At 39.6% G+C, this 24,539-nt stretch overlaps 3 protein-coding genes across 3 annotated transcripts; all 3 read right to left on the bottom strand.

The window, feature by feature from the left end:
• Window positions 1-1,708: 1,708 nt before the first annotated feature.
• On the bottom strand, window positions 1,709-10,898 carry LOC144628416 (uncharacterized). The gene is made up of 8 exons (XM_078486515.1): window positions 10,371-10,898; window positions 7,443-7,684; window positions 6,035-6,167; window positions 5,437-5,669; window positions 4,156-4,289; window positions 3,261-3,315; window positions 3,086-3,173; window positions 1,709-2,512 (listed from the first exon to the last, which is right to left on the bottom strand). Exons 1-8 carry the CDS (start codon window positions 10,669-10,671, stop codon window positions 1,986-1,988), a joined length of 1,713 nt encoding a protein of 570 aa, XP_078342641.1. The 5' UTR covers window positions 10,672-10,898; the 3' UTR covers window positions 1,709-1,985.
• A 2,943-nt stretch (window positions 10,899-13,841) lies between these two features.
• On the bottom strand, window positions 13,842-23,850 carry LOC144628376 (uncharacterized). Its single transcript, XM_078486472.1, has 4 exons — window positions 23,449-23,850; window positions 15,484-15,722; window positions 14,632-14,752; window positions 13,842-14,083 (listed from the first exon to the last, which is right to left on the bottom strand). Exons 1-4 carry the CDS (start codon window positions 23,753-23,755, stop codon window positions 13,896-13,898), a joined length of 855 nt encoding a protein of 284 aa, XP_078342598.1. The 5' UTR covers window positions 23,756-23,850; the 3' UTR covers window positions 13,842-13,895.
• LOC144628678 (uncharacterized) lies at window positions 18,926-21,396 on the bottom strand. The gene is given in 3 exon segments (XM_078486813.1): window positions 18,926-18,970; window positions 18,973-21,128; window positions 21,226-21,396. Coding segments are annotated over 2 exon segments (2,019 nt in total). The 5' UTR covers window positions 20,947-21,128; window positions 21,226-21,396.
• Window positions 23,851-24,539: the final 689 nt, after the last annotated feature.

The following is a 24,539-nucleotide window of genomic DNA, read 5'->3' as shown; positions in this document are numbered from 1 at the left end:
AATACTGGCCTAGGCCAGTAGGTTTATTTTTGCCATGAGCCACCATTTGCAGTGAATAATGGCTTCCGTATAGCGTTACTATTTGTAGAAGCCGAGATATATTTAAACTGAATAAAGTTAGACGTTCGTATTTGCTACGAGGAAGTCATTAAAAGGCGGCAATGGGAAATACAGCAAAGCGCGAGAAAGTGGCAAGACCCAAAATGGAAATTTTGAATTTTACGTCATCAAATTTTTAAACAAAAAAATCTTAACAAGAACTAAGAGTCTGATTACATGGTAAATTTCAGCCCGGTTTGCCGGGCTGGAATTTTGTTGCGATTACATGGCGAATTTCAGCCCGGGTTGAACACTTTAAAACTGAAAACTTATCGTGGCAGCCATTTTATTTCGTTGAAAACCATCACTGCACATCCGTAAGCTCACTTTTCAGCCCGGGCTGAAATTTGAATGCGATCACATGAGGTTTTTCAGCTTTTTTGCCCGGGCTGAGACAGTCCAGCCCGGTTTCAAAAACTGGGCTGGAAATTTCAGCCCAGGATAAAATTTACATCATGTACATTGTAATCGCAAACGTCTTTTCAAAAAGGTTTGTTCCGGAAGCCGAGCTGAAATCTCAGCCCGGCAAACTGGGTTGAATTTTCAGCTTGGGCTGAAATTCGCCATGTAATTAGACCCTAAGGGCCCGATTATATGGCGAATTTCAGTTCGCCCTTTCAGACCGATTTACCGGGCTGGAATTTTGTTGCTACTACATGGAGAATTTTAGCCCGGGCTGAACACTTTCAAAATTGCCCTAACACGCAAACTGCGATGATAATCATTACGAACAAACTCATTGTTGGAAAAAATTGTACCTTTTTACTCGACGTTTGGTATGCTTCTGCATACATCTTTAGAAGCGACCGTTAAAAATGGACGTAAAAACCAAATTTAAATGCGAGGAAGTCGAGGAACAATAAGAATGTCAGCCAAGAGAAAACAGATGATGAACAAAATGTGCATATTTCAATAATGCAAACAATCATAATTGATCGAAACATTTAAACCAGGGAAGTGAACCATTTGCCGAAAAAACAAAATAAGTTGGAAGGCTTTATCAAAGTATCAAAAAGTCATCCATAGATGGGTGCTTTTAAAAGAGACTGATGTGCTGCCTCAGTGGGTTCTGGAAACGAAACACTGAGGTCACATGTTTTACAAAATGAAATTCATTAAAGTAAATTACCCACTGAAGTTTAGCGCTACATCAACCGTTATGACCGTTAATTTACTTTATTTTTTATCATCTGCAAGTTTAAAACCAACAAAGTGTTTAGAAAAGTCGGCCGACCGACCCACACAGATTGTGATGACATTTACATTTGAATAAGGAAACGCGCTCGGTTGACCTCAAAGAGAACTGTTACTGGTTTTTAAAGGGTGGATAACGCTAATCAGTGGATAGCGTAGTTTTTTTTAACACTTTCTACTGGACAGTAATTTATCTCATGGATAGCGTTATGGCTGACAGCCTTTGAACAACAAGGCCTTGGATGCTAAAAAAAGCCTTAAATTTTTGTCTTTACTACTGGAAAAATTACCTTAAGAGGTATTTTACAATAACTGAAAGGTTTCTCGATGGGTAGTCAAAAAGGTGAACCAAAATGAAAACACCTAGTAACTACTGTGAGTTTTTTTATTTACATCCTTTCTAGCCTGCGCGAGTGCAGCCGCCTCTCGTCGCTCCCGCTACTACGTCCGAAACGTATGAGTATTCGCAGGCTACATCCTTTCTGGCCACACAATCATTTATTTTCATTGATCTTCACGTCTATAAACGGGACGGTACTGTTTATATGACTAAATTAGTTCGTAATATATTACATTGAGCTTTTAATCATTACAATGTCTAGTTCATTCTGTCCTCTTGGTACGTACACACGGCCACCTTGTTTGTCTGTCTACTTTGAGTCGTGACCTTTGGGAACGTTATACACTGGGTCTTACATATTTCTGGTGCTGTATCCTTTAACACTTGCGTGGACCCCTGGATGAGGCACTTTCTCGAGAACGTGGTATACCGGTACATTCGTGTAATCGGGATCATTGGCTTCCTTTGTTTCATCAGGATAAGATTTTTCCAGCGTGTTAAAAATTGCATCTGCTGAAGACATGCTATAATATTGGCTTGGTAGTTTTGAACGTTTAAGATAAGGCGCCAAAGTTTTCTCTTGCTCTGGGTCTGACTCAGGCAGGGTGTCACTATCACTATCTTGAACAGGTCCCTTGGCTCTTCTCAGTGATAGCTCTTCCATGGCATCGTACACAGGTTGTTCTAGTCTTATGGGCCCTTTACCTGGACCCTTATTTTTGGACCTCAAGTGGATGTCATAATCAGGATCATTATATACAGCTGAATCCAGGGATTCCCCACGGCCAGATGTATCACGTCCCACAGGAAAGTTCAGGGAAGCGTACACAGGCCTTGTGTTGTCATGAGAAGGAGTTTGATAAGATGCCGCGTAAATCGCTGAAGAAGAAACAAAAAATTATGAGTTGAAAAATCATCGTAACGAGTACCCCTCCTAAATATATGTATTAGATTGACTTCGTGTTTTTATGGGTAAAATCTACTGATAAAGAGAAATCTTGAGTGTCAGAGCGTTTATATCGGTGTTCCTTTAACGCGCAGCTGATGTATGTATACTATACGTTACAGTTAAGTTGTCTTGCTGTTGATTTTAGTTGTTGTTGTTATGATTGTGGTGGTGATGGTGTTGTTGTTCAGGGTCCCAAAGGGGTCGAGGTGGTTGGTGCCTTGGAGCCTCTAATTTTTTTCTGAAAACTAAAGCCCTATCTTTTGGTTTCTTTAATTTCAGCCCTTTGCCTCAGAACGGGGAGCCCTGAGTATGTTTGTCATATATATAGCACGGAGCCCTTTCTTTTGGGAAGGAGCCCTAGATCCCGGAATTTTTTTTTTTTTTTTTTTTTTTGGGGGGGGGGGGGCTCTGGAGCTCTAAACCCCCTTGGAGATCCTAGTTGTTCCTGTCATTGCCTTTGTTGTTATTGTTGTTTGTTAATGTTGTTTTTGTTGTTTACTTACATGGATGTCTGATATCGAGGGCTCTGTATCCATCTTCGCCATCTGGCTCGTGAGATGCGCGTGATTGCGTGCTCACCTCGTTTGTGCTCTGAGAAAAATGCAGTAGATAGAATTAGAGACTGAAAGGACACGTGACCAGAAAAACCCAATGAAAGGTACTGTGACCACTCCTTACCTCTCGCGTTCTTTTTACACTTTTGGTAGGCAACGGCGGGGGCTGCTTGACTTTGCTGTGGACAAGAAAAATTTTAAAAAGTTGATTTGAAATAAGTCATTAAAACGTATGACGCTTATGTATGGAGCTTTATTTGAGAGGACACAAGATGGCTCACACACATGATTCAACGAACAGGGACCTAAAGCATTATGGGTAGTGTAACAAGCAGTCCAGTCTCGCAAGGCATGATGGCTTTGGAACGCGCTTTGCTAGTATTGTCTAAAACAGCGTGATCTTGTAGGTGTCAAAAATCGCCCTGGATAGCGTGACATTATCACAGAATCACCTCAAACAGCGTGACTTAGTCTCTCTACAAGACCAGTTTGTATATAATAGAATCACCTACAACAACGTGACTTTGCCGTGCGCAACCACAAATGGTAGTGGTTTTTTGTTTTGTTTTGTTTTTTTGTTGTTGTTGTTGTTCTTTTTTTCTCGCTACACAACCATGTAAAGGGAGGGGGAAAATTATTAAATACTTTTTCCTGTTTCAAGTGAGAAAAATAAGTGTCACAAGAATTGTTCAAGAATTGTGTCTGGGGTTGCAGTTTGTATGCAACAGAATCAACTTTAAAAAAAGTGTAGCACAGCTTCTCGAAGGTAGTCGGCAAGAACAACCCTTTATTACAAAAAATGTTCCCCTTAAAGCACAAATTATGTTATGTTATGTTATGGAAGAAGAGTGTCATGATCAGGCTAAAGGCTATATTTATCAAGAAGCGCTTTCGGTCGGTCGTAGCTCCTTTAACACAATCGACCCCAAGATATAAAGCGAAGGCATTGTGGAGGAACATTCTAAAGTAAACTTATGTTGCTTATTGTTATCCCCATGCATGACTCAAAACTAACTTACTTTGAATTGACGCGTCGATAAACCAATAAGCCAACGATAATGATAACGAATAAAATGGAAGCGGTAAGTCCTGCAATGAGGCCCCAGGAAGAGGAATCATCTGTACCCTGATCACGACCAGTACGAGTGGGAGCCTGCAGATAAGAGAAGAAATAGTTAACAACTATTCGCCGAAGTGGAGGTGGCTAGTGGTGGATTTTTACCGAGCTGCGAAGCGGCGAGGTAATATCCACCACTAGCCACCGACACTGAGGTGGATAGTTGTTTTAGTATACACTCAAACAGTGAAATAATACAGCTCGAAAGGATGATTTTGGACTAGTTTTTACAGTCAACAAGTACAGTTTTCGAACGCGAGTTGCTCGGAGGTGAATAGCAAAGGATATTCGGAGTTTGAGTAGCCAATCAGCGCGCGCCAAAACCCTATCCGTTGTTTGAGTATATACTAATACAATCTACACTTGAACTGAGGTACATGTCACGGAATAATGTATTGAGAAAGTGATGATTTAATTTTTCACATTACCCTAGACTAAATGAAGTTACAAAGTTTGTCCTCAAAGCATAAATGATGTGTAAAAACTGACTGCAAAATTTCAACGAGGCTCACTAAAGTCACTAAACGTTTCGGTTTAGTTGTTCAGTGAAAAGAAATTATTTTTTCCATGAACCTCAATTTCATTAAGTTTGTTGTTTCATTCGGCTCCCCTAAGGCTATGGGCCAATTTGAAATTTTAATATACTGAAATAGGCCTGTTCTCATATTTGATTCATGAAAACCACTTTTGAAAATCGATCTGCCTGAGATACATCATTGAGATTGTGATATTAAATGCATTACACTGGCAGAGCAAACATACATGTCAGTGAAATGTAGATAAACAATGTAAATGATAAAATCATTTTGGTGGTTTAGTGTAAAAGAGTTTTCGGGGGAGTTATATTTACGTTTCCAATAGATTTGAACCCATGGGCGGCTCATAGAGCCATTTTCACTTGAGTGTCGAAAGTAATTTGCGTTTACTTTGGTTTTGCATTGCTACGCTCAGTGATTGGCTTAAAAAACTCGCGCCACTTTCTTAACCAATCATAAGTAAAACCAAAACCAATCGTGACTTGCTCGCGCAAGTTTTTTCCGCATTTCGTGTAATTGCTTTGAGTTTTGATTGGACAATGGATTGCTCTGCGTCCTTTACGATTGGCCAGACGGTAATTACTTTGGTTTTGGTTTTTCGACGCTCAATTGAAAACCGCTCTTTCGCTCTAAGGCGAAAGACGTACTGTTTGTCGAACATCGGTGACTGTCGGTCGAACATCGGAAACGGTCGTTGGAGTAAGAAGTCCAGTCGGAATTGTGATAGAGATGACAGGCGTAGAAAGTGCAGAAGGACTGTGCGTTATTTTCAGGTCTATTACCGTGTTCCCAACTACTCCTGGTCCTTTTGACGGTAATAATTTCACAGTTCTGTCTTGTGGTTTTGTAGTGACTGTGGGTGGTAAAGTAGGTGCCAAACCTAAAATGATAAAACATAACGGGTTGAACTACCCAAATGATGCAATGGCTTCAGTCCCCAAGATAAAGGTTTACGTCAAGATATTCAAAAAAATTGTATCAAGTCAAACAATGCCATGACTAGTTACTAAACAGTTAGTAAATACAGTAGAACCCCACCTCATCACCTCATTTTGAAATTATTAAAATTGCAATCACTAGTAAAGTAAAGAACTCCTGCAAGAACCCCCCTCGCCCCCCCCCCCCCCCCCTTCCAATACCCCATGAATAGGAAAAGAATTTGGTGGTGGCCCGTAGAAAAAAACAAAACAAAAATAAATCAAATTGTTGATGATCAGATTAATGGTGTTCAGAAATGGAACTTACATTTAAGGCTTCCCACAAATTTAAACAGCAACCAACGGTTTTCCTCTCTAGATCTTGAGTCGTTACAAACGATTCCCAGCTTGATTATTCGTCCCTCTAACAATTTGGTGTTTTCTGTAGCACTGCCGGTAACCTGCAACATGAATGACTGTCACTTTTTCTGAATGAAATTTGCTATGCGCAATTGAAAGTTTTACAAAAAGACAACATTTAAAAGACATATATGTGAACTGCGAATAAAATTAATGATGAAATGAATGAAATGATCCTCGCAGTGTATAAGTAATAAAAACAATTAGTAGAAACTCAGCTGTGTTCTATTGAAAATCCGCGAATCTGATTGGTTCTCCCACTGTTTTCTATTTGCTGAAAGAAAACGATAGCGCGCTCGTTGCTCATTTAAAGATTAATTTTTTTTTTCATTTTTGGCTTATAAATAAGTAAAATTGTAGGTTTTTGGACTGCAGTCCTTTAAGAGTTTCTACTAAAACAATTAGACTACTCGCCCTCGATTTCTATAAGCGATAGTCAACTCGGCTGCGCCTCGTTGACTATTCGCTCATAAAAAACTCGAGCTTGTAGTCTAATTGTTAATTGTATTTTTCAGCCTGAAAAAAAACTTAGCCTTGAATTTTTTTTCAGGCTTAAAAAACAATTCGTTGAATTGCTTACACACTGCAAGGATCATTTCATTCATTTCATGAAAATTTAATATTTAAGTTTATTAATTATTACTCTTATTATTAATACCTGTAAAAGCACTTATTAACACCTATTTTATCGCTTAGCCAGGCGGGTATAGTTGTACCAGTTTACCTTATAGCATGAGTTCTTAGCCAGTTAGTAGTATATATATGCAGGAACACGACAAACGTCCCTAGCTTGCTGAGCCTTTAAAGGGGCTTTGTCAAGGATTTTAACAGATTTTTTGAACAGCCAAAATTATCATTTGTGTCTAAGAAAACCTAAAAATAATGGTCAATGTTTATTAGTAATTGCTATGTTAGCACACTGAAACTGTTAACGATGAGCGTCTTTGGCTGCAGATAGCTAGTCAGGAAATAGATTGCAATTTGAAAATTTGAAGCTAAACTTTTCAAGTTTTTCCGCGCGTTTGCAAAAAAATCGATATTAATAGCCAAAATTTGATTTCTATCCTCAAATTAAGGTTACCGTATATCTTCCTTTAGATGTCAATTTCAAAGAAAATATTTTTCATCGGTTAGGCTGCCTACCACTTATTCCATAACAGTTTACACTGAAAATATGCGAAAACCCCGTGAAATATAGCTCCTTTATCCCATAATTATAATACTCTATTTGAAGCCCAACTCCGCATTAACTATAAGGTCACAGTGCCTCCCATCGTATATAGAAAGCCAACAGTTTTCTTCTAATTCAGCTTCACCTTAAGAAAGTAAGGCGGTGAATCTGCAGGATCCCCATCAGGTTCGATTGTAAATACGTTCGAGTTATTGTTGAATGTTTCGGAACCATTGCATCCAATAAGCCACGAAGATTCCACATTTACTCGACAGTTCTTCAAATCTGGCGATAAAGATATTCTTTTGCGGTCGTTGATGTTTAACAATCGTAACGGGTTGTGCAGTCTCTCAGAATCAAAAACGATAAATTGTGATGAGTCGTACCCTGCAAAATAAATACATATCACGTGTTTTAGTTAGTTAAAGTCATGAAAATGTTAATCACTCCAGTCAAGAACAATACAGTGAAATAACCTGGAAGAGGCAATCTGTAGGTTATAGTTATAGGGAGAAACTAAATGTTAAATGTTAAGAGTATTTAGAGAAAAGACCTTACACTCTTAATAGATAATTAAGTGTAACAAATGTAAAATATGCTCCTAGGCCGCCTGATAAATTGTACATTTTACATTTTATTTATTTATCTATGTAGTAAAGGTTTTCTTTAATTAAATTGTAAATAATTTTAACTTTATGTAGCTAAGATATATTTTAATGTGTAAATAAAGTCCCCAATTACTTTTTTAAGCTAAATACCATTGAAATCAATTTAGATTTGGTCAAACATTTAAGAACAAAACAAATTATAATGGTATGATGATATATTCTAGTTTAGGGTCAAATAGTTTCATGCAGAATAAAAACGAGTAATATCATTGACACTTGAATAAATCTTCATTTCATTTCTTTAGGTCTACTGCGCCTCAATATCCCTGGTTAATGAAAGATGTCCTCTTTAATTGGAGGTTTCAAATGCAGTGATTGTGTTTTTATGGCAATGAGTCAGTGTCCTCTAATGAGAAGGGGCCCCTTTGTAAAGGTTGCAAAGTATAGTATTTGTGTGGTGCAGGTGATAGCTTACTGAATATTACAAATGTAGCTTTTTTGTGTCCAAGACCATTACACAACGACCTTTGCCCCTTTTGAGTGGTGTACACTTACTGAACGTTACAAATTTAGTCTTTCTGTATTGCATTTGTTAATTAGTTTCATCATTTGATCAATCCTACAAAAGCTAAGGTATCTTTAAATCAAAAGAGGAGCATCTAGGGAAGGTCTAGAGGAGCCGAACATTTTTTGCCCCCCTCCCTTTCCGTATTTCAGGAAGAAAAAGCCCTCCTTCACTCCCCCTCCCCCACCCCCCTCCCCTTTGTTGGAACAAGAAAAATTCATTTTTCCTTTTAGCCCTCTCGACCTCCTTTGAGCACCTCTTGGCTCACCATTGATCAATATTAAAATAAAAAGTTATGAAAGGCATGAAGATCTTAAATCTGTCGAATGAGATACCAGAAGAAGTAAATTACTTAAAAAATCACGAAAAAGGCATTTCCTGCCCAGTTTAAGGAGCTTAATAATTCTTGTCTTATAAATGTCAAAGAATGAATGTCCATGAATAAACTAAAAAGAAAACGCAATTTTATGGAAGGTGTTATCTTCTATATTAAAAAGCGTTAAATTTTTAATTTTTAGAGTAGATTGCATTAAAACTCAACATAAATGAATATTGACTATGAGAAAATGACATCAGGTCACGCTTCATTATGACACTACATGTAACTAAAATTTAAAAAAAAAGTGACTTTATTTCCAAGCATTTAATTTCAAGATGGCGCCTAAATAAAATACAGTAGCTAGAATTTCGATTTCTGGAACCCTCGGTTCCTCGAAGCTCCCGATTTATTGAACCAATATCCCTTTTCCCATGTGACGGTAACTCTCTCTAATTTTACCCTTTTTCTCCGAACTTGTGGTTTCTACTGTGTATTTATTATCCATGGTGATGCACAACCTCTTTTAGCCAAAGAGGTTGAAACGGATTTTATGATTTAAGCCTCTTACTGAACAAACAACTGTGAATTAAGTTGTGAAATATTTTAATCTTCGTTTAGAAACTGTTTTATTTCGCTCTTTTTACAGCACAAATACAATACACTTTTTAAATTTAATTTTGGATTTTCGATAAATTATTGAAAAACGCATTTGACTTCTTTCGTGTGTTTAAGCGTTAATTGTTCTATTTCTCACAGAAACATAGAAATCTCTAACAGAAATTTCGTGCGACTATGTAGCGCATATAACTCGTGTTCCGCTTCGTTTCCACTGAAGAAGGGGTAGTAACCCCAAAACGTATGGAGACAATTTTCTACCATCTGGCGCATTTAACAATTTAAAATTATCGTTTAAATACACTATTTGTCACAGGTCGAGTCAGTTTCGTACGAAAAATGCATACTTAGAAGATTAAACGAGGGTCCCGCGCAAATGACATAGGATCTTTGAGTTTAGAATTGAAAATGATCCTTTTATGTGTAGTGAATTCTCGGCCACGTGGGAAAGATTTTCATATAATCCTACGTGTCAATCAACAAGGTAACGAATAATAGGGAAACATCAAACAACAACGATTTTCATATTTACTTCTTCTTACTTGCTCCAGAAATATTGTGTTCTTTCTATCATTTCATACTAAAGTGGAACCAAATTAATCTGAGTTTCAAAAGGCTTACGGGGTGGGCTGAGCTTTTCATCTGCCAAAATAATTATGAAGCTAGCTTTAACAACGAGGGGTTTTATTTCTGTCTTATAAAGAAGTTTTTTCATGATTTGATAACAAGACCAGATTGTTTTAATACAACAATATCAAACCTCTTGAACGAACACGTACCTTCACGAAATAGCCACCTTAAAAATCCAAAAAATGTTCAAAAAAACTACCTAGTACAGTATCACCTCCGTAAATAACACCTTTTAACCTAAGGCGCTCAACAATACTTTAAAATAATTTTACGTTTTAGGTATTATGTATAGAAAAGAAAGATTTTATTTTTCATTAAATACACTTGTTAACTTACCTAACTGTCTGCGAACATGTGCGTTTTCTAAGCATTTCCAATTATTGTTGTCGAACAAGAAAGTGGCATCGGCGTTAGAGCATGAACAAAAACATTGTTGTCCTGTTTTGGCGCTGAATTGCACACAATTCACTCCATCTTGGTTGCATAACGAAGAAGGAATCTGGAACGAATCTGTGCCATGTCTCCAGCCATCTTCTCCAGGCGTTCTTGTTCGGAAAATCTCTAACTCCTCTGATATCGTGACAACCGTCAAATGAAACATAATTATCACGGTAAATTCTATCTTGAATATTTCCATTTTGCGTGAATATCAGCTTCGTGAGAGAAATTTGAAATGAATACGCCCTCAGAAAATCATCAGTTAACGCGACCTCTCATCTACAATAGACGCAGGTTACGTTTTCGAGCAAGACTTCTTCATACAGGTAGCTGAAATACCGTCTTCATTGTGTTTAAAGCGTTTCCAATTTCTATTGCTCCTATTATACTTCGAGATCGATTCGAGAACTATCTCTGTTTTTATCGTACGTTCGAACTTATTATAACAACATAATTGTCACTTCCTCATAGAGACCAGCCAATACAACATGTAAACATAACATCTAATTCCATTTTAGGTAAAGAGCTATTTAAGCAATTCACTTTCCCAAGTGTTTTTCCATATTGTTGACTTGTAAGCGCCATATCGCAGCAAATATTTCAAGCCTGTTATTGTAAGGCTTTTATGTTTATGCAAGTTGGATCACTCGTTAATAAGCTTTATAGAGAACTGAGCACACCAATACACCTTGTAACAATTAATTAAACCAATTTAACTTAACACAATGTGGTTTCCCTTTCCCTCGCTTTATCATCACAGATAATCACACATTGCGGCATACGTAGTAAACAAATCTAAGCGCGGGAAAACCGCACGAACCATACCACGGTTTTTGTGGATGACGTCAAAGGTTGAAGGGCTCTTCCGAAATCGGCCAACCAATCATCAGACTCGTGCCAGTGCTCTGTTATGAAAATCATTTACCCGGACGTCTAACCGTTTCAATAAAAAACGACTGAGAGTGAGAGCGGGTAAGGACCAACCTTGAAACATGCATGTTCTGAAACTGATTACGTTAAGGACTTTCTAACAAGTTGTTAACACACAAGAAAACATGCAATTACTTGTTAGATGATCCGTAACCGTTTCTAGTGTCCGCAGTCTTCGTCCTCTTCGATATCTTTATCCTTAAAGAAGACGGACATTGCGGTTTGCGGTATTGCCCAATTTTTCATGCGGAATTTCGGTAATTTTAATCGTAAATTGTGGTATTGCGGTATTCTCCAAGCCCATGGGATGTGTTTTCTTAGCCTTTTGGTTGACGATAGTCGGTATAAAAACGTATCCTTCAACTTTTTCGAAACCTGAAACAGTCTTATTTTGTCACACATTTTAATTTACAATTTGACTGTTTTAACAACCAGTCTAAAGCCGTGTCATTTTTCCACGGTCCTACGTCATCGAAAGCGAATCTGCCACCCATACAGGCTTACTATGAAATTGCAATTTTTTCCGAATTCTTTTGCGGTATGGTGATATTTGCCGATTTTTTTTGTGCGGTAATGTGGTGTTCGGCAACCCCCAATGTCCCCCTCTTAAAGGGAGACTGCAAAATTTCACTAAGCTTATTTTCACCGATATCGTCAAATGCCACCAAATAAACCGCTTACTTGGATAAAAAGGTTCATACTAGCATTTGGTTTTCGGTTTTTGGAAAAATTACAGCCGTTTCTTTCGGATTTGGTATTTGATTTGCTTTTGGTTTTTCCCATTTAGTTTCCGGTTTCTTGGCGGCAATTATGACCACAATTATGCGCCCCAACCACGATCGGAGAGACTAGATCAGAGTAGGTCACTTTCTCAGAATTTTGATTTGTGAGCCTACCCGAGCACACATGTCATAAAACGCGATGTTAGAAGAAAGAACGCCGCCTTTTATGTTCAAAATGCAGGTTTCAGTAGTATTATTCAGCTTGTAACTGATCAGTTGTTAATAGATCAAGGTTAGGGTTTTGAAATTCACTGCGGTTTTGGGTGATTTTTTGTGCAGATTTGCGGTTTCTAATCAGGAAGCCTCCCTCCATGATCCAAATTTGCCATTCTTGTGAGCTTGACCTTTCTAGCCGTTATGGTGTCTGTTTAGTTTATATTTGTCTGCACCTATCACTTTCGGCTATAATCATGAGAACACAATGTTTCAGCTGGGACAGTGCCCCTTTAACGAACTGCACCAAGAATTTGATCAGGGCGGGGAAATCATACCATTCCAAGTGATTTATCTGTCTATTTACGATCCATTTATTTGTAATTATCAAACTATTTACAGTGTTCTTATTAGATAATTACTTAGCATTTATTTACAATCTCTTTATTAACTACATACAATTTTCACTATCTATTTATTTCCCATTTAACATTTGTTTGCTATTTATCGATGTACCATCTATTTCTTTGATCTTAATATATGTTTGAGATTAAAAATGGTTACAAATCTGCGAAGACGTTACAATAAAAATTCAGCTTTCTCAAAAATTGCATCATAACTAATTTCAATTAGAAGGCATAGGCAGCGGAGCAAGAGGGACAGGGGGCTCCCCCACCACGTTTTGGTGCCATTAGTGCAAGAGTTCAAACATCTTCGAAACTTCCTTGGAAGCCTTCCGGAAACTTCGTTTATCTTCGGAAAAGTTCGAAAACTGATCGGAACGTTCGTATGGCCTTCAAACAAAAATTGGAGAATCTTCGGGAATCTTCGGTTTAGAAACTGCTCAACCCTAGCCTACCCCCCCCCCCCCCCCCCCCCCACCACACACACACACACACACACACACACACACACACACACACACACCGTAGGGAGACATACTTGGTTGTAATGAAGCTACTGTTTTGTCGCTTAGATCTCTAGAAGTAATTTCTTCGCAAACTTTGAGGGCCTGTTTACAAGCAGGTAGGGTAACCCTAGTGCTAGCTAGGGTTACCCTAGCAGGAGGGTTACCATAGCGCTCCCACATTTCTTCTTTTTTTCATCGACGTTCGCGTGTTTACAAGGCAGCTAGGGTTACCCTAGCGCAAAACGCTCTGCTAGGGACAACTCGCCTACCCGAGACAACTTTATTTTGGCTCCAAGAAGCTAAATATGTTTAAAAATACCGACAAAACAGCGAATTGTGTCCAAGAAACATCGTGTTCATTCACAATTTGTCGTATTTTTGCACTGGAACGGAATTATTTTCGAATAACAGCTTCTTACGACAAAATTTTATGAGGTTAATTGAAGCGTAACCGGAGTAAGTCGGGTAGTAGGGTTACCTTACCTGCGAATTTTTGCTTGCAAACCCGGGCTATCTTCTAACCTTCTTGCTAGGGTAAACCTAGCACTAGGGTCACCCTACCTGCTTTTAAAGAGGCCCTAACTTTCAAAAACTTAACTCAACCATGACACAGTCCCTTTAAAATGTCAATTGTACTGATGTATAGCTCTAAATTCCCAAAACCAGTCTGAAGAGAAATGCATGGCAACCACAAAGGAAAATTAACTCTTTGACCGAGTTCCCAGCTGGGTCTGTTCCTTTTGATGGTGATGGTTTTACAGTACTGTCCAGTGGCTTTGTCGTAACTATGGGTGGCAAAGTGGGTGGCAAGGTGGGTAGCACGTTGGGTGCCAAACCTAAAATGATAACACCAATGACACAATTATAAAAAATAGCGCTTTTCCACTAGCCAAATAATGTAACAAAGTAACCCTTGACGGGGGCTTTTCTGTAAAGGGACGGGGATTCTCATCGTCAGTGTTGGGGATTTTTATATCACTTAGGGAATTTAGGACAGAAAGCCAATGTTTTACCAATCAGGGTATCTTTTTAGAGGGGCATGAAGGAATAAATAAATAATAATGGATTGATGTGTGGAGAAAATGAACTCAGAAAAAAATTCTGAGTTCACAGATGGGACTCGAACCCACGACCTTCCGTACACTAGTCGGACGCTCTAACCACTGAGCTACTGAGAACTCTAATGGTGAGCAGTGATACAATGGGAAAATAGAAAATTTTCACCTAGAAAAATGGGATTTGGGTCACTTGGACTGGGAATAAAACAAAGTACACGTACTAATTGGGCCGGGCATTTAAACATGAGAAACAAATACTACAAAAAAAACCGGATTTTAGTGAGCTGTTGTTGGTCGGATTAATGCGGTTAAGGGCTGGAACTTACATTCGAGACTTCCCACATATTTAAACAGCAACCAACGGTACTCATTATTGTGACAGATGATTCCAAGTTTGATGATTCGTCCCTCTAACATCATGACATTTGTGTCTGCACCAACATAGCCCTGCAACGTGAAACAAAATAACTCTCACTGCATTCAATTCGAACAACCATTCGATCTTGTTATACCTGTGATAGAACTTATTAACACTTATTTTACCTTATGATTCCCGGGATATGCCGGTATAGCCGTACTAGTACCTTTAGTGGTGGAATGTACGTACGGTAAGGCTTCCGTTTTTAGGCTCTAGGTATAAGAGGTAGGTATTTCACAATTTGGAGTACACAGAAGGGTAGGGAAAACTAGGCCCACCGAACACTCGAAGATTCGTTATTCAAGTGAAAAAACAAAAAGAATTCAAAAAAGATGTAGATTGTAGAAACCCATCTGTAGGTATGCGAAGAGGTAACATTTTCTATCAAAGGAATACGAACGCAAGGGTTCTTAGCCCCTGAGTATAATTATAGCCAAGAACACGATAAATATTCATTACCGTGGCATTCGAAGTCCGGCGCGGCATTATTGAAGCCGATTAACACTAACAAAGGATTAAAAAAGTTGATCCTAGTATAAAAGGGTTTTTTATTCATAATTTTTGTGAAGTTTGAAATAAGTCACCGCCATAACTGGAGGACAGAAAATATAAAGATTAAGCGTCATTGAAAAGTTACAAAAACAGCCAGGAAAATTAAATTTTGCCGAAAAGAATTCACGCTAGTCTTGGATAATCGTGCTCTGAACAAGCCGTCTCAGGGGGAGATATGGACCAACCGTCTTCAACAAATAAGACTCACCTGAAGAGTGTAATGCGGGAAATATTTCCCAGTCTCACGAACCCAAAATACCGTTAAGTTGTGGCTGTATGGTTCCGAACCATTACATCCAATAAGCCAAGAGCTTTCCACATGTACTTGACAGGGCGACAAAAGTAGCGATAAGGTTATTCTTCTGTTTTCGTATTTTGTTAACAATCGTAACGGATCGTCCAATGTCTCGTTCTCAAAAAAGATATATTGCGATGAGTTGGGATACCCTGTGAAATAAAAACATGTATGGCGTGTTTTAGTAAGTTGTCATCCTGAAAATGTTTCTTTTTAGACTAGCTATTACTTCGTCATGTCTAAGTTCTTAATTTTGTTATGCAATTAATTAAAATTTACTGAAAATACTTGTGGCTGCTTCTAAGTCACTCGACCAGAAGAGTTTCAAAAACCCAAAACGACGTTTATTCACAGGTAAGATAGGTTGTACTACACATGTAGATTCTTGAACATTAACTGGATTACCCGAGCTGGATTACCCGAGCTGGATTACCCGAGATAACAATCTGTGGGAAGAACCAAACTGAAATAAGCTAAAGTTCTAAGCACATCACTAAAATGATTTACAACATTGAGCGGAAAGTTCAACGAACAGTTTCTTACCGTTTAGGCCTTTAACAACACATGACACGGTCCGATGGAAAACGATTTGCTTTCACCAATACATATTTATAAGAGCACCACACGATGCGAAAACAAAATGGCGGTAAGTAAACGAGCGAGCGGTCGCTAAGCTGCGTAGATAACCGCTGATCATAATCTGGCCGAACTGCAGCCACATGGCTCCCCTAATTGTTTTCTAACAATTAAACCTTAACAAACTTAATCAACAGTCACTTGAAAATAAAAACGAATGTTCATGTCTATAGTTCACTTGTACTTAGTCTCTCTCACTGAACATCTGGCTCCTCGATGGGGAATTCCCCGGTCTTTGTATTACTCTCATGGGAAAGCAGCTAAGACTCATCACACGGTAACAGCAGGACCAATTTATGGATTGGTCTGTCCAAGAGTGAAGGAGGCTTCTGTCGTCTCCCTTTGTTGTCAAGCTCTCCGTCAGCCTTTAGAATTTTGACTTTCCTGACATAACCATCTTCACTGGGGTAGACTTCAACGACCTTGGCGAGTGGCCACTGGTTACGTGGCCCTTCATCTTCCTTGGATATTACTATGTCCCCTACCATCAGGTTTCGTGTTGGGCGCATCCACTTACTACGGGACTGCAGGTTCTGGAGAAACTCATGACGCCACCTAACCCAGAATTGATTGGCAAGATACTGCACTCTACGCCACCATTTGCGACAATAAAGATCTGCTCGCTGGAATTTGCCAGGGGGCGGAAGCACTACTTTCTGCTTTAGGGTGAGCAGATGATTTGGCGTTAGAGGTTCTGGTGCATCTGGATCATTCAGGTTGCTGACTGTTAGTGGCCTGGAATTCACTATACACTCTACCTCTGTCATAATGGTTCTGAACGCTTCGTCGTCCAGCTGGGTGCCAGCACTGACAATTAGAGTTTCCAATGCACTACAAACTGTCCGTATGAGACGCTCCCATACACCACCCATATGACTTGAATGTGGTACATTCATCTGAAATGGTATCCATTCGCAGCCATTTTCCACCAGGTACTCCTGCAAATGCTCTTGGTTTAACTCTTCTAAAGCCGCTTTCAACTCATTTTGTGCCCCCACAAAGTTTGTTCCTTGGTCACAACGTAGTTGTCTCACTGGACCACCTCGATGGAGAAAACGACTCAGAGCACTGATGAACGACGAGGTGTTCAAGGAGTTAGCCGTCTCCAAATGTATACTTCTGCTTGCCATGCAGGTGAATATGACACCATAACGCTTTACTTCACTTCTTCTCTCTTTGATAAGAAAGGGCCCGAAGAAATCGACACCACAGTACGAGAATGGCGGGGAAGGCTCAACGCGGTCAATAGGCAAGTCTGCCATCTTCTGAGATTCCAGGGGACGACGCAACTTTCTGCAGGTCACACACTTTGATATACAGTTTGACACGGCTGAAGAGCCACCAACTACCCAATAACCTCTCTGGCGTAATTCATTTTGGGTGATTCTTGAGTTGCAGGCATAAAGCAACAACCTTCACAAGACGCCACCAGCTTGATACATGGGCTAAGCGGTCTGACTTGAACGAATCAGGGCAGTAAGTAGCTGTACTTTCTACATGAGACATGAAAACATTTCCTTTCTTGACTTCCGGATCATCCTTTTCAACTTGAATGTCTTTCTTCTCTTGAGGCTGGAAGGCTCCTTCTTTCCAAAGAAACGCTGGCCCCGTTAACCAACTGGAACCTTGCAACAACTGCGAAGCTGTAAGACCACGAGATGCATGATCCGCTGGATTGTTTTCTGTGTCAATATACTGCCAAGAACTTGGGTTTGTGAGATCACGGATCTGCTGCACACGATTAGCAACATACACATGAAACCTCCTAGCTTCATTGTTGACATAGCCCAGGACGATTTTACTATCCGTCCAGAAATACTCTTTGACATCTGTGTAGGGGAGTTCTTCGCGCAGAAATTCACTCATCTTCGCTGAAACGGTGGCTGCGGCTAACTCTAGCCTTGGTATGGTAAACTGCTTTATCGGAGCAACTCGAGCTTTGCCAATGACAAAAGAACAGTGAGCTTGGTCTTCCACTGAATAGGATTTGCTCCTCGTAGAACTTTCTACAAAGTCCGACTCAAGAACTTGGATAATCCTTTGCGGATTGATAACTTCCTTTACCTTGGTCGAAAAGGTAAAGTGTTCATGTGTCTCGCTGGCAACTATCTTGTTACACACTGCTTCACTCTCGCCACTTTCACTTGTAGATTTGCAAACTCTGCCAACTATTCCCCATCCCATTAGGGACTTCTGACCATAGGGATCATCATCTTTTCCCACGACAACTTCTCTGGGCCTGACGATACTTGGGCAATTATTTCCAATAAGCAGGGAGATCTCAACATTAGGATCATACGGCATTAGCTTTTCAGCAATGGGGCGTAGATGTTCCCACTCTTGGGCAACACTGGCCTTTGGAATCTGTGACCTACTAGCTGGGATGGCATCCCGCGTGAACAACATAGGCAACTTCACACTGTGCTCCCGTTTTAAGTCCAACACTTCAAGTCCACAAATTCGGCTACTCGGTGTATGTACATTTCGCTCTTGCACTGTGGTCAGCAGCAAATCCGTTGGTGAGCCTTGCAAATTCAGTTTCTCACATAGACTCTGCGACACGAAACTAACATTAGACTGGTCATCTAACACTGCATAATGCAAAACTTCTTGACTGGGTTTACTTATGTGACGAACCCACACTGGCACTATCATGGCATGATCAGAACCTTTGCCTTGCTCTGGAATTGTACAAACATTTGTACAGTTAGAGGTAGCCTCAACAGTGTCCTTCTGCAGGTGGAGACACGTTGGATGGGTTTTAGAACAAAAACGACATACAAGTTTGTTCTTACAGGATGCTGCTTGGTGCTGTCTACTGGAAGCACAACCAAAACACAGAAATTTCTCAAAGAAAAAGTCCTTCCGATCCCTGTGGGACATCTCTGCAAACTTCTTACAGTTGTCTAGGTGATGATGTTCCTTGCAAAACAAACAGGTTTGAGAATTTTCTTTCTTGCCTTGACTCTGGTTGTTTGAGTTCCTGTTTTGTTCAGATCCTTGAGTGGCAAAGGAATGTACTTCCTTGTCCTTGAATGACTTTCTGGTATGGTCATTGGGTTTAACAGTCTCCCTTGTTCTTGTTAGGTCTTCAAGCTCAGGGATGTTTGCCCTTTCAGCGCATTCTTTCACAAATGCAGCAAATTCGTTGAAAGGTGGATAGGCCCCATCTCCATTTAGCGCTCTACACTTCTTTACATTTCCTCTCCATTTACTTTGGAGCTGGACAGGCAGCTTTGACAGAATCTTAACATTTTCTCTGGCAAAGTCCAACACTTCGAGACTTGGAGTAGTTTCTCTGGCAGCCTTTATCTTTTCAAGGAAGTCGGAAAGATCCCTTAGAGCCTCTGCATCCTTGATACCAACTTTTGGCCAATTTTCTAACTTGTTTAGGAATGCCGAGCCAACAACATTGCAATTACCATATCTTTCTTTTAGCAATTTTCTGGCAGACTGATAAGCATCTTCAGTTCCAATCAATAGGTACTGATCAACAACTTGTTTAGGTTTCCCTGTGAGGTATTGATTTAGGAAGTTCAATTTGGTTTGAGCATCCATCGGCTTAGAATCAATAAGGGTACCAAAGGAACTGTTCCAGGAAGGATACTGAAGGGGGTCTCCACTGAAGACTGGAATTGAAATCTTTGGCAGCTGACCAGTGATAGCTAATTGCCTGTTTACTTGGTTCTGTTCTACAGTGGCGGCCACTAACTTACTACTTGTTTCCACTAACTTATCCATACATTTCTCTAAGATGATAGAGACTGGTGTAAAGGGTGTGGCATTAGGGTTCGGTGTACTGTACTGTTGGGGACTAGGTGTAAGTTGAACCCCATTAACTTGAGATGATGAATAGATTGGATTCTGATGAACAGGAGTCTGTTCAATGTCACTTGTAACTGGAATGGATTTGAGGAAATTGTCCATATCCTTAGCTTTATCAACTGGAGGAACAGAGCCCAGGTCCTGTTCACGGTCAACAATTTCTTCCTTTTCTTCTGCTAAGCAGACATTAAGCTTGGCTTGATTTTGTGCTAGCTTACTTTTCAATCTTAGCTCCTCTAACCTTTGCTCTTGTTCTAGCTTCATTAACTCAACCTTTTTTTGTTCCATTTTCAATTTTCGTTCTTCATCTGCAAAAGCCAACTTGACCTTTAAAGCAGCTTCTTTCTTTCGTAACTGAAACTTATCAGACTTGACACTGCTGGTGGAACTGCGTTTTGATTTGAGACTGTCTCTGTCCTTAAAGGAAACACGACTAGAACCTTTGGAGCTGGCTGCATCGAAGGCAGATTCAAGTTTTTGATACTCAATAGCTTCTAGATGTTTTATTTCTGCTCTAATATAAGCTTCAAATTTCGACCACTCTTGCTCAGTTTCTACACAGATTCTTTCAATCTCTTCAATGCTTTCACCAGGAATGACAACCTCCTTAATTCCACCAACAATATCTCTAAATTCGCCATAGATGACTTGAGCTTCACTAAGCTCTCTCTTAAATTTAGAAAGATCTACTGACTGACCTCTTTCCAGCAGAGTACTTCTCATTCGTTGGACTAGCTCACGCTTCTTAGACTTTAAGTTGTTTGTCTTCACGTCCATTACATAATGGTAACCTTTCTCCGTCATTGGGCGCCTCCTTGCGTCCTCTACGTGTGCATCATCGAGAACTTTCTCGTCGCTACTTGCTTGTGCCACGGACGAAGCTTCATCGGGAGTCGCATCTTTCTTGCCGGACATTTCGGCTGTTGAAAACGATTGTTATTGTGGCTGCTTCTAAGTCACTCGACCAGAAGAGTTTCAAAAACCCAAAACGACGTTTATTCACAGGTAAGATAGGTTGTACTACACATGTAGATTCTTGAACATTAACTGGATTACCCGAGCTGGATTACCCGAGCTGGATTACCCGAGATAACAATCTGTGGGAAGAACCGAACTGAAATAAGCTAAAGTTCTAAGCACATCACTAAAATGATTTACAACATTGAGCGGAAAGTTCAACGAACAGTTTCTTACCGTTTAGGCCTTTAACAACACATGACACGGTCCGATGGAAAACGATTTGCTTTCACCAATACATATTTATAAGAGCACCACACGATGCGAAAACAAAATGGCGGTAAGTAAACGAGCGAGCGGTCGCTAAGCTGCGTAGATAACCGCTGATCATAATCTGGCTGAACTGCAGCCACAATACTGGAACCAGTAGTGCGATCAGTAGAAGACATTTAAAGAAAGTTTTTTAAGCCGATCTGTTTTTCTTCTCTAAATTTTCGGTGACATCTGTTCACCTTCATCAGAGTTAGTGAAAGTTTGTTGGAGCTCGCGCTACCAATCCGTGCGTTAGAGCGACATTTTAATTTTGAATTAACGGCACATAAGCGCGAGGAAAAGCTTTGCGTTCGTTGATAGCATCGCTGTCCAAAGTGGAGTGCCACGACTCCAAGCTAAGAAAAGCCTCTTGTTGTAATTGACTACACCACGCTCGAGGACCTGGGCGTCAAAAAACATATAATGGATGTTTTGTTCCGTTGACTCAGCATGCTGTTTAACTGCTGATTCGCTATTGCTCGCGCGGCCTGTTCTCTTGTTACCTCTTGTTCATTTTTTCATTGTTTTATCTTTAATTTAATGCGCTTTGCGGGTTAATTTCAAGGACCTAGCGCATTATAAGTCAAGAACATTAGGGAACCTTTAAGACTACGCATTAACATCTTCATTTGATGAAAGAGATCCACTAACTGGAGGTTTCAAATGTAATAATTGTGTTTAATTCCAGTTTCAATGTCCCCTAATGAAAGCGCCTACCTACTGAAGGTTGCAAAGTGTAGTGTTTGTGAGGCCAGGTCGACTTTTTGGTATCCGTTATGGCAGATGTTAGCTTACTGAATATTACAAATGTAGTTTTCGGGACCTTTACTTAACGACCCTTTTGCCCCCTCTTGAGTGGTGGCTCAATTAAGTGTTTTTATTTTGGTAATAAGCGTTTCATCAATTCTAAGAAATTTCTAAACCCAAAGCGGAAATTCTTCAACCCCCCCCCCCCCGCCCCCTCCCCCCTCTCCTTTTTAATAAGCAAAAAAGATACCGTCTTTCTTTTTGGCTCTCTCGAGAAACAAAAAGGTGTTATCTTCTATCTAAATCTTTTTAAAGACTTAAAAGTCTCGACTACCTACCTACCAATTTTAAGAATAGATTGCACTTAAGCTCAAGATGAATATTGGCAGTGAGAAAATGACATGAGGTCACGCTTCATAATGACACTACAGCCTACTGAAATGTGTAAAATGTGCGCCTAGATTAAATAAAATGTTTAGGCACAAATGTAATATTTTGAAAACTTTCACGATTTAATGTATGATTGATCATTCTTGTCTATAAGTGTCAACGATGCGTGGTAACCTTAGCTTGGCCATAAATAAACTAAAAAAACATAATTTTATTGAAGGTGTTATCTAAAAATCTTTCTTTTTTTTTGAGGGTAGATTGCACTAAACTCAAGGTGAATATTGGCGATGAGAAAATGACACCAGGTCACGCTTCATAACGATACTACAGACTACTGAAATGTGTAAAATGTGAAAAGGCGCCTAAATAAAATAATTTTATATCCAGTGGTGATCCACAATTTTTGTGCAAAGACGTGATCCGGTCTTTATGATTTCAATCTTCATTGGGAGTTACTGACTTTTACTGAACGTACTACTATGAAGTGTCTTGTGAAATCTTCAAATCTTCGTCAGCATCACATGCCCATGGCCATGGGCTTCTGCATGGCTTCGTTTAGAAACTGTTTAGGCACAAATGTAATATTTTGAAAACTTTCACGATTTAATGTATGCTATTTAGAAGGCTAAAAGGTTAAAAATTATAAAATTAAAATGTTTGCCATCATCAGGGTTAAAAATGACCGTCCGCACGCATGCATATATATCTTATGGAAATCCCGTTGGGAAATGTTTGGAAACATAAGAAATAACTTGTTTGTTCAAGTTTGTTCAACGATCCTAAGCTTGTGGAATGTCTGTGCTGAGGAGAGAACACGCCATGTGAAAGAATGCGATGGGTTTTCCCGCAGGTGTTTTGCAGGTTCAGAGGTGTTAGCAGGAGTTGAATGTTCCGCAATTCGCACTGCTAAGTATCTCGCCAATTTAATCAACGCCACAAGAACAATCCGATTTAGTTATTAAACATTTCAAAGAAAATATTAATTTTTGATTAAAACACTTGTTTACTTACCTAACAACGTACGAACATGTGCGTTATCTAAGCATCTCCATTCATTGTTGTGGAACAAGAAAGTGGCGTTGTCGTAAGGGCAAGAGCAAAAACATGGCTGTTCTGTTTTAGCGCCGAATTGCTCACATTTCATTCCACCTTGATTGCACAAAGACGGAGGAATCTTAAACGAATCTGTTCCGTGTCTATCGCCATAAAATCCAGGAGCTTTTGTTCTGAAAATCTCAAACTCCTCTGATATCACAATTGCAGTCAAATGAAACATAATTATCACGGTAAATTCGATCTTAAGCTTATGTATTTCCATTTTGCGTGAATATCAGCCTTGCGAGAGAAATTGAAATGAATACGCCCTCAGTAAAATGTCGATTGACGCGACTTCACAAGGACGAGAGATACAGGTTTTTGTGCATGACGTCAACGGTTGAAGGGCTCTTTCAAAATTAGCCAACCAATCATCTGACTCATTCCAGTGCTCTCTTATGAGAAATTGGTAAACAAGGGTGTCTTACAACGTTTTCATAGAGCAGTTTTCAATTGAGTGTCGTAAAACCAAAACCAAAGTTACTACTCTAGCCAATCACAAAGGACACAGACAATCCAGTGCGCCAATCAAAAATCGAAGCAAATACATGTCGCTGGCACGAAGCGCGGGAAAACGTGCGCGAGCGAGTCACGATTGGTTTTGGTTTTGCTTCTGATTGGCTAAGAACTTGGCGCGAGATTTTTAAACCAATCACTAAGCGTATTAATGCAAAACCAAAGCTAACGCAAATTACTTTCAACACTCAAGTGAAAACTGCTCTAAGAAACGACTGAAAACGAGTCCTAACCAATCATGGAACCTGCATGTTTTGATGACTTGTTAAGGTGGCTCCGTCGTTATTCCGGGCGCACACATCGTGACAAACTATGCGTCATAACGTTTTTCGCTTTGACGCGATCGTTATGAAACTTTGGGAAAGCTTCCGTTTTTCCTTTAGTAATACTATGATTAAATTCGATTGAACTGGAGAAAAATATTTTTAATGTTATTGACCTTTAATGGAAACCAACGTTTTGGAAAAAATCGCATTCCTTAAACAATTTTG

Source organism: Oculina patagonica, chromosome 10 (genome assembly GCF_052425735.1).
Source record: "Oculina patagonica isolate OP01 chromosome 10, crgOcupat, whole genome shotgun sequence".
In the NCBI taxonomy this organism is placed as follows: domain Eukaryota; kingdom Metazoa; phylum Cnidaria; class Anthozoa; order Scleractinia; family Oculinidae; genus Oculina; species Oculina patagonica.
This window is presented reverse-complemented; position numbering and strand designations above follow the sequence as displayed.

Coding starts and splice junctions, on each gene's coding strand:
- LOC144628376 (XM_078486472.1), bottom strand. CDS start 23,755: ATGGAAATACATAAGCTTAAGATCGAATTTACCGTGATAATTATGTTT. Junction 14,753..15,483: donor TCCCGCATTACACTCTTCAG/GTGAGTCTTATT, acceptor TTCACGTTGCAG/GGCTATGTTGGTGCAGACAC. Junction 14,084..14,631: donor ATATGTGGGAAGTCTCGAAT/GTAAGTTCCAGC, acceptor TTATCATTTTAG/GTTTGGCACCCAACGTGCTA.
- LOC144628416 (XM_078486515.1), bottom strand. CDS start 10,671: ATGGAAATATTCAAGATAGAATTTACCGTGATAATTATGTTTCATTTG. Junction 7,685..10,370: donor ACATGTTCGCAGACAGTTAG/GTAAGTTAACAA, acceptor TTTATTTTGCAG/GGTACGACTCATCACAATTT. Junction 3,174..3,260: donor GTGTAAAAAGAACGCGAGAG/GTAAGGAGTGGT, acceptor CATTTTTCTCAG/AGCACAAACGAGGTGAGCAC.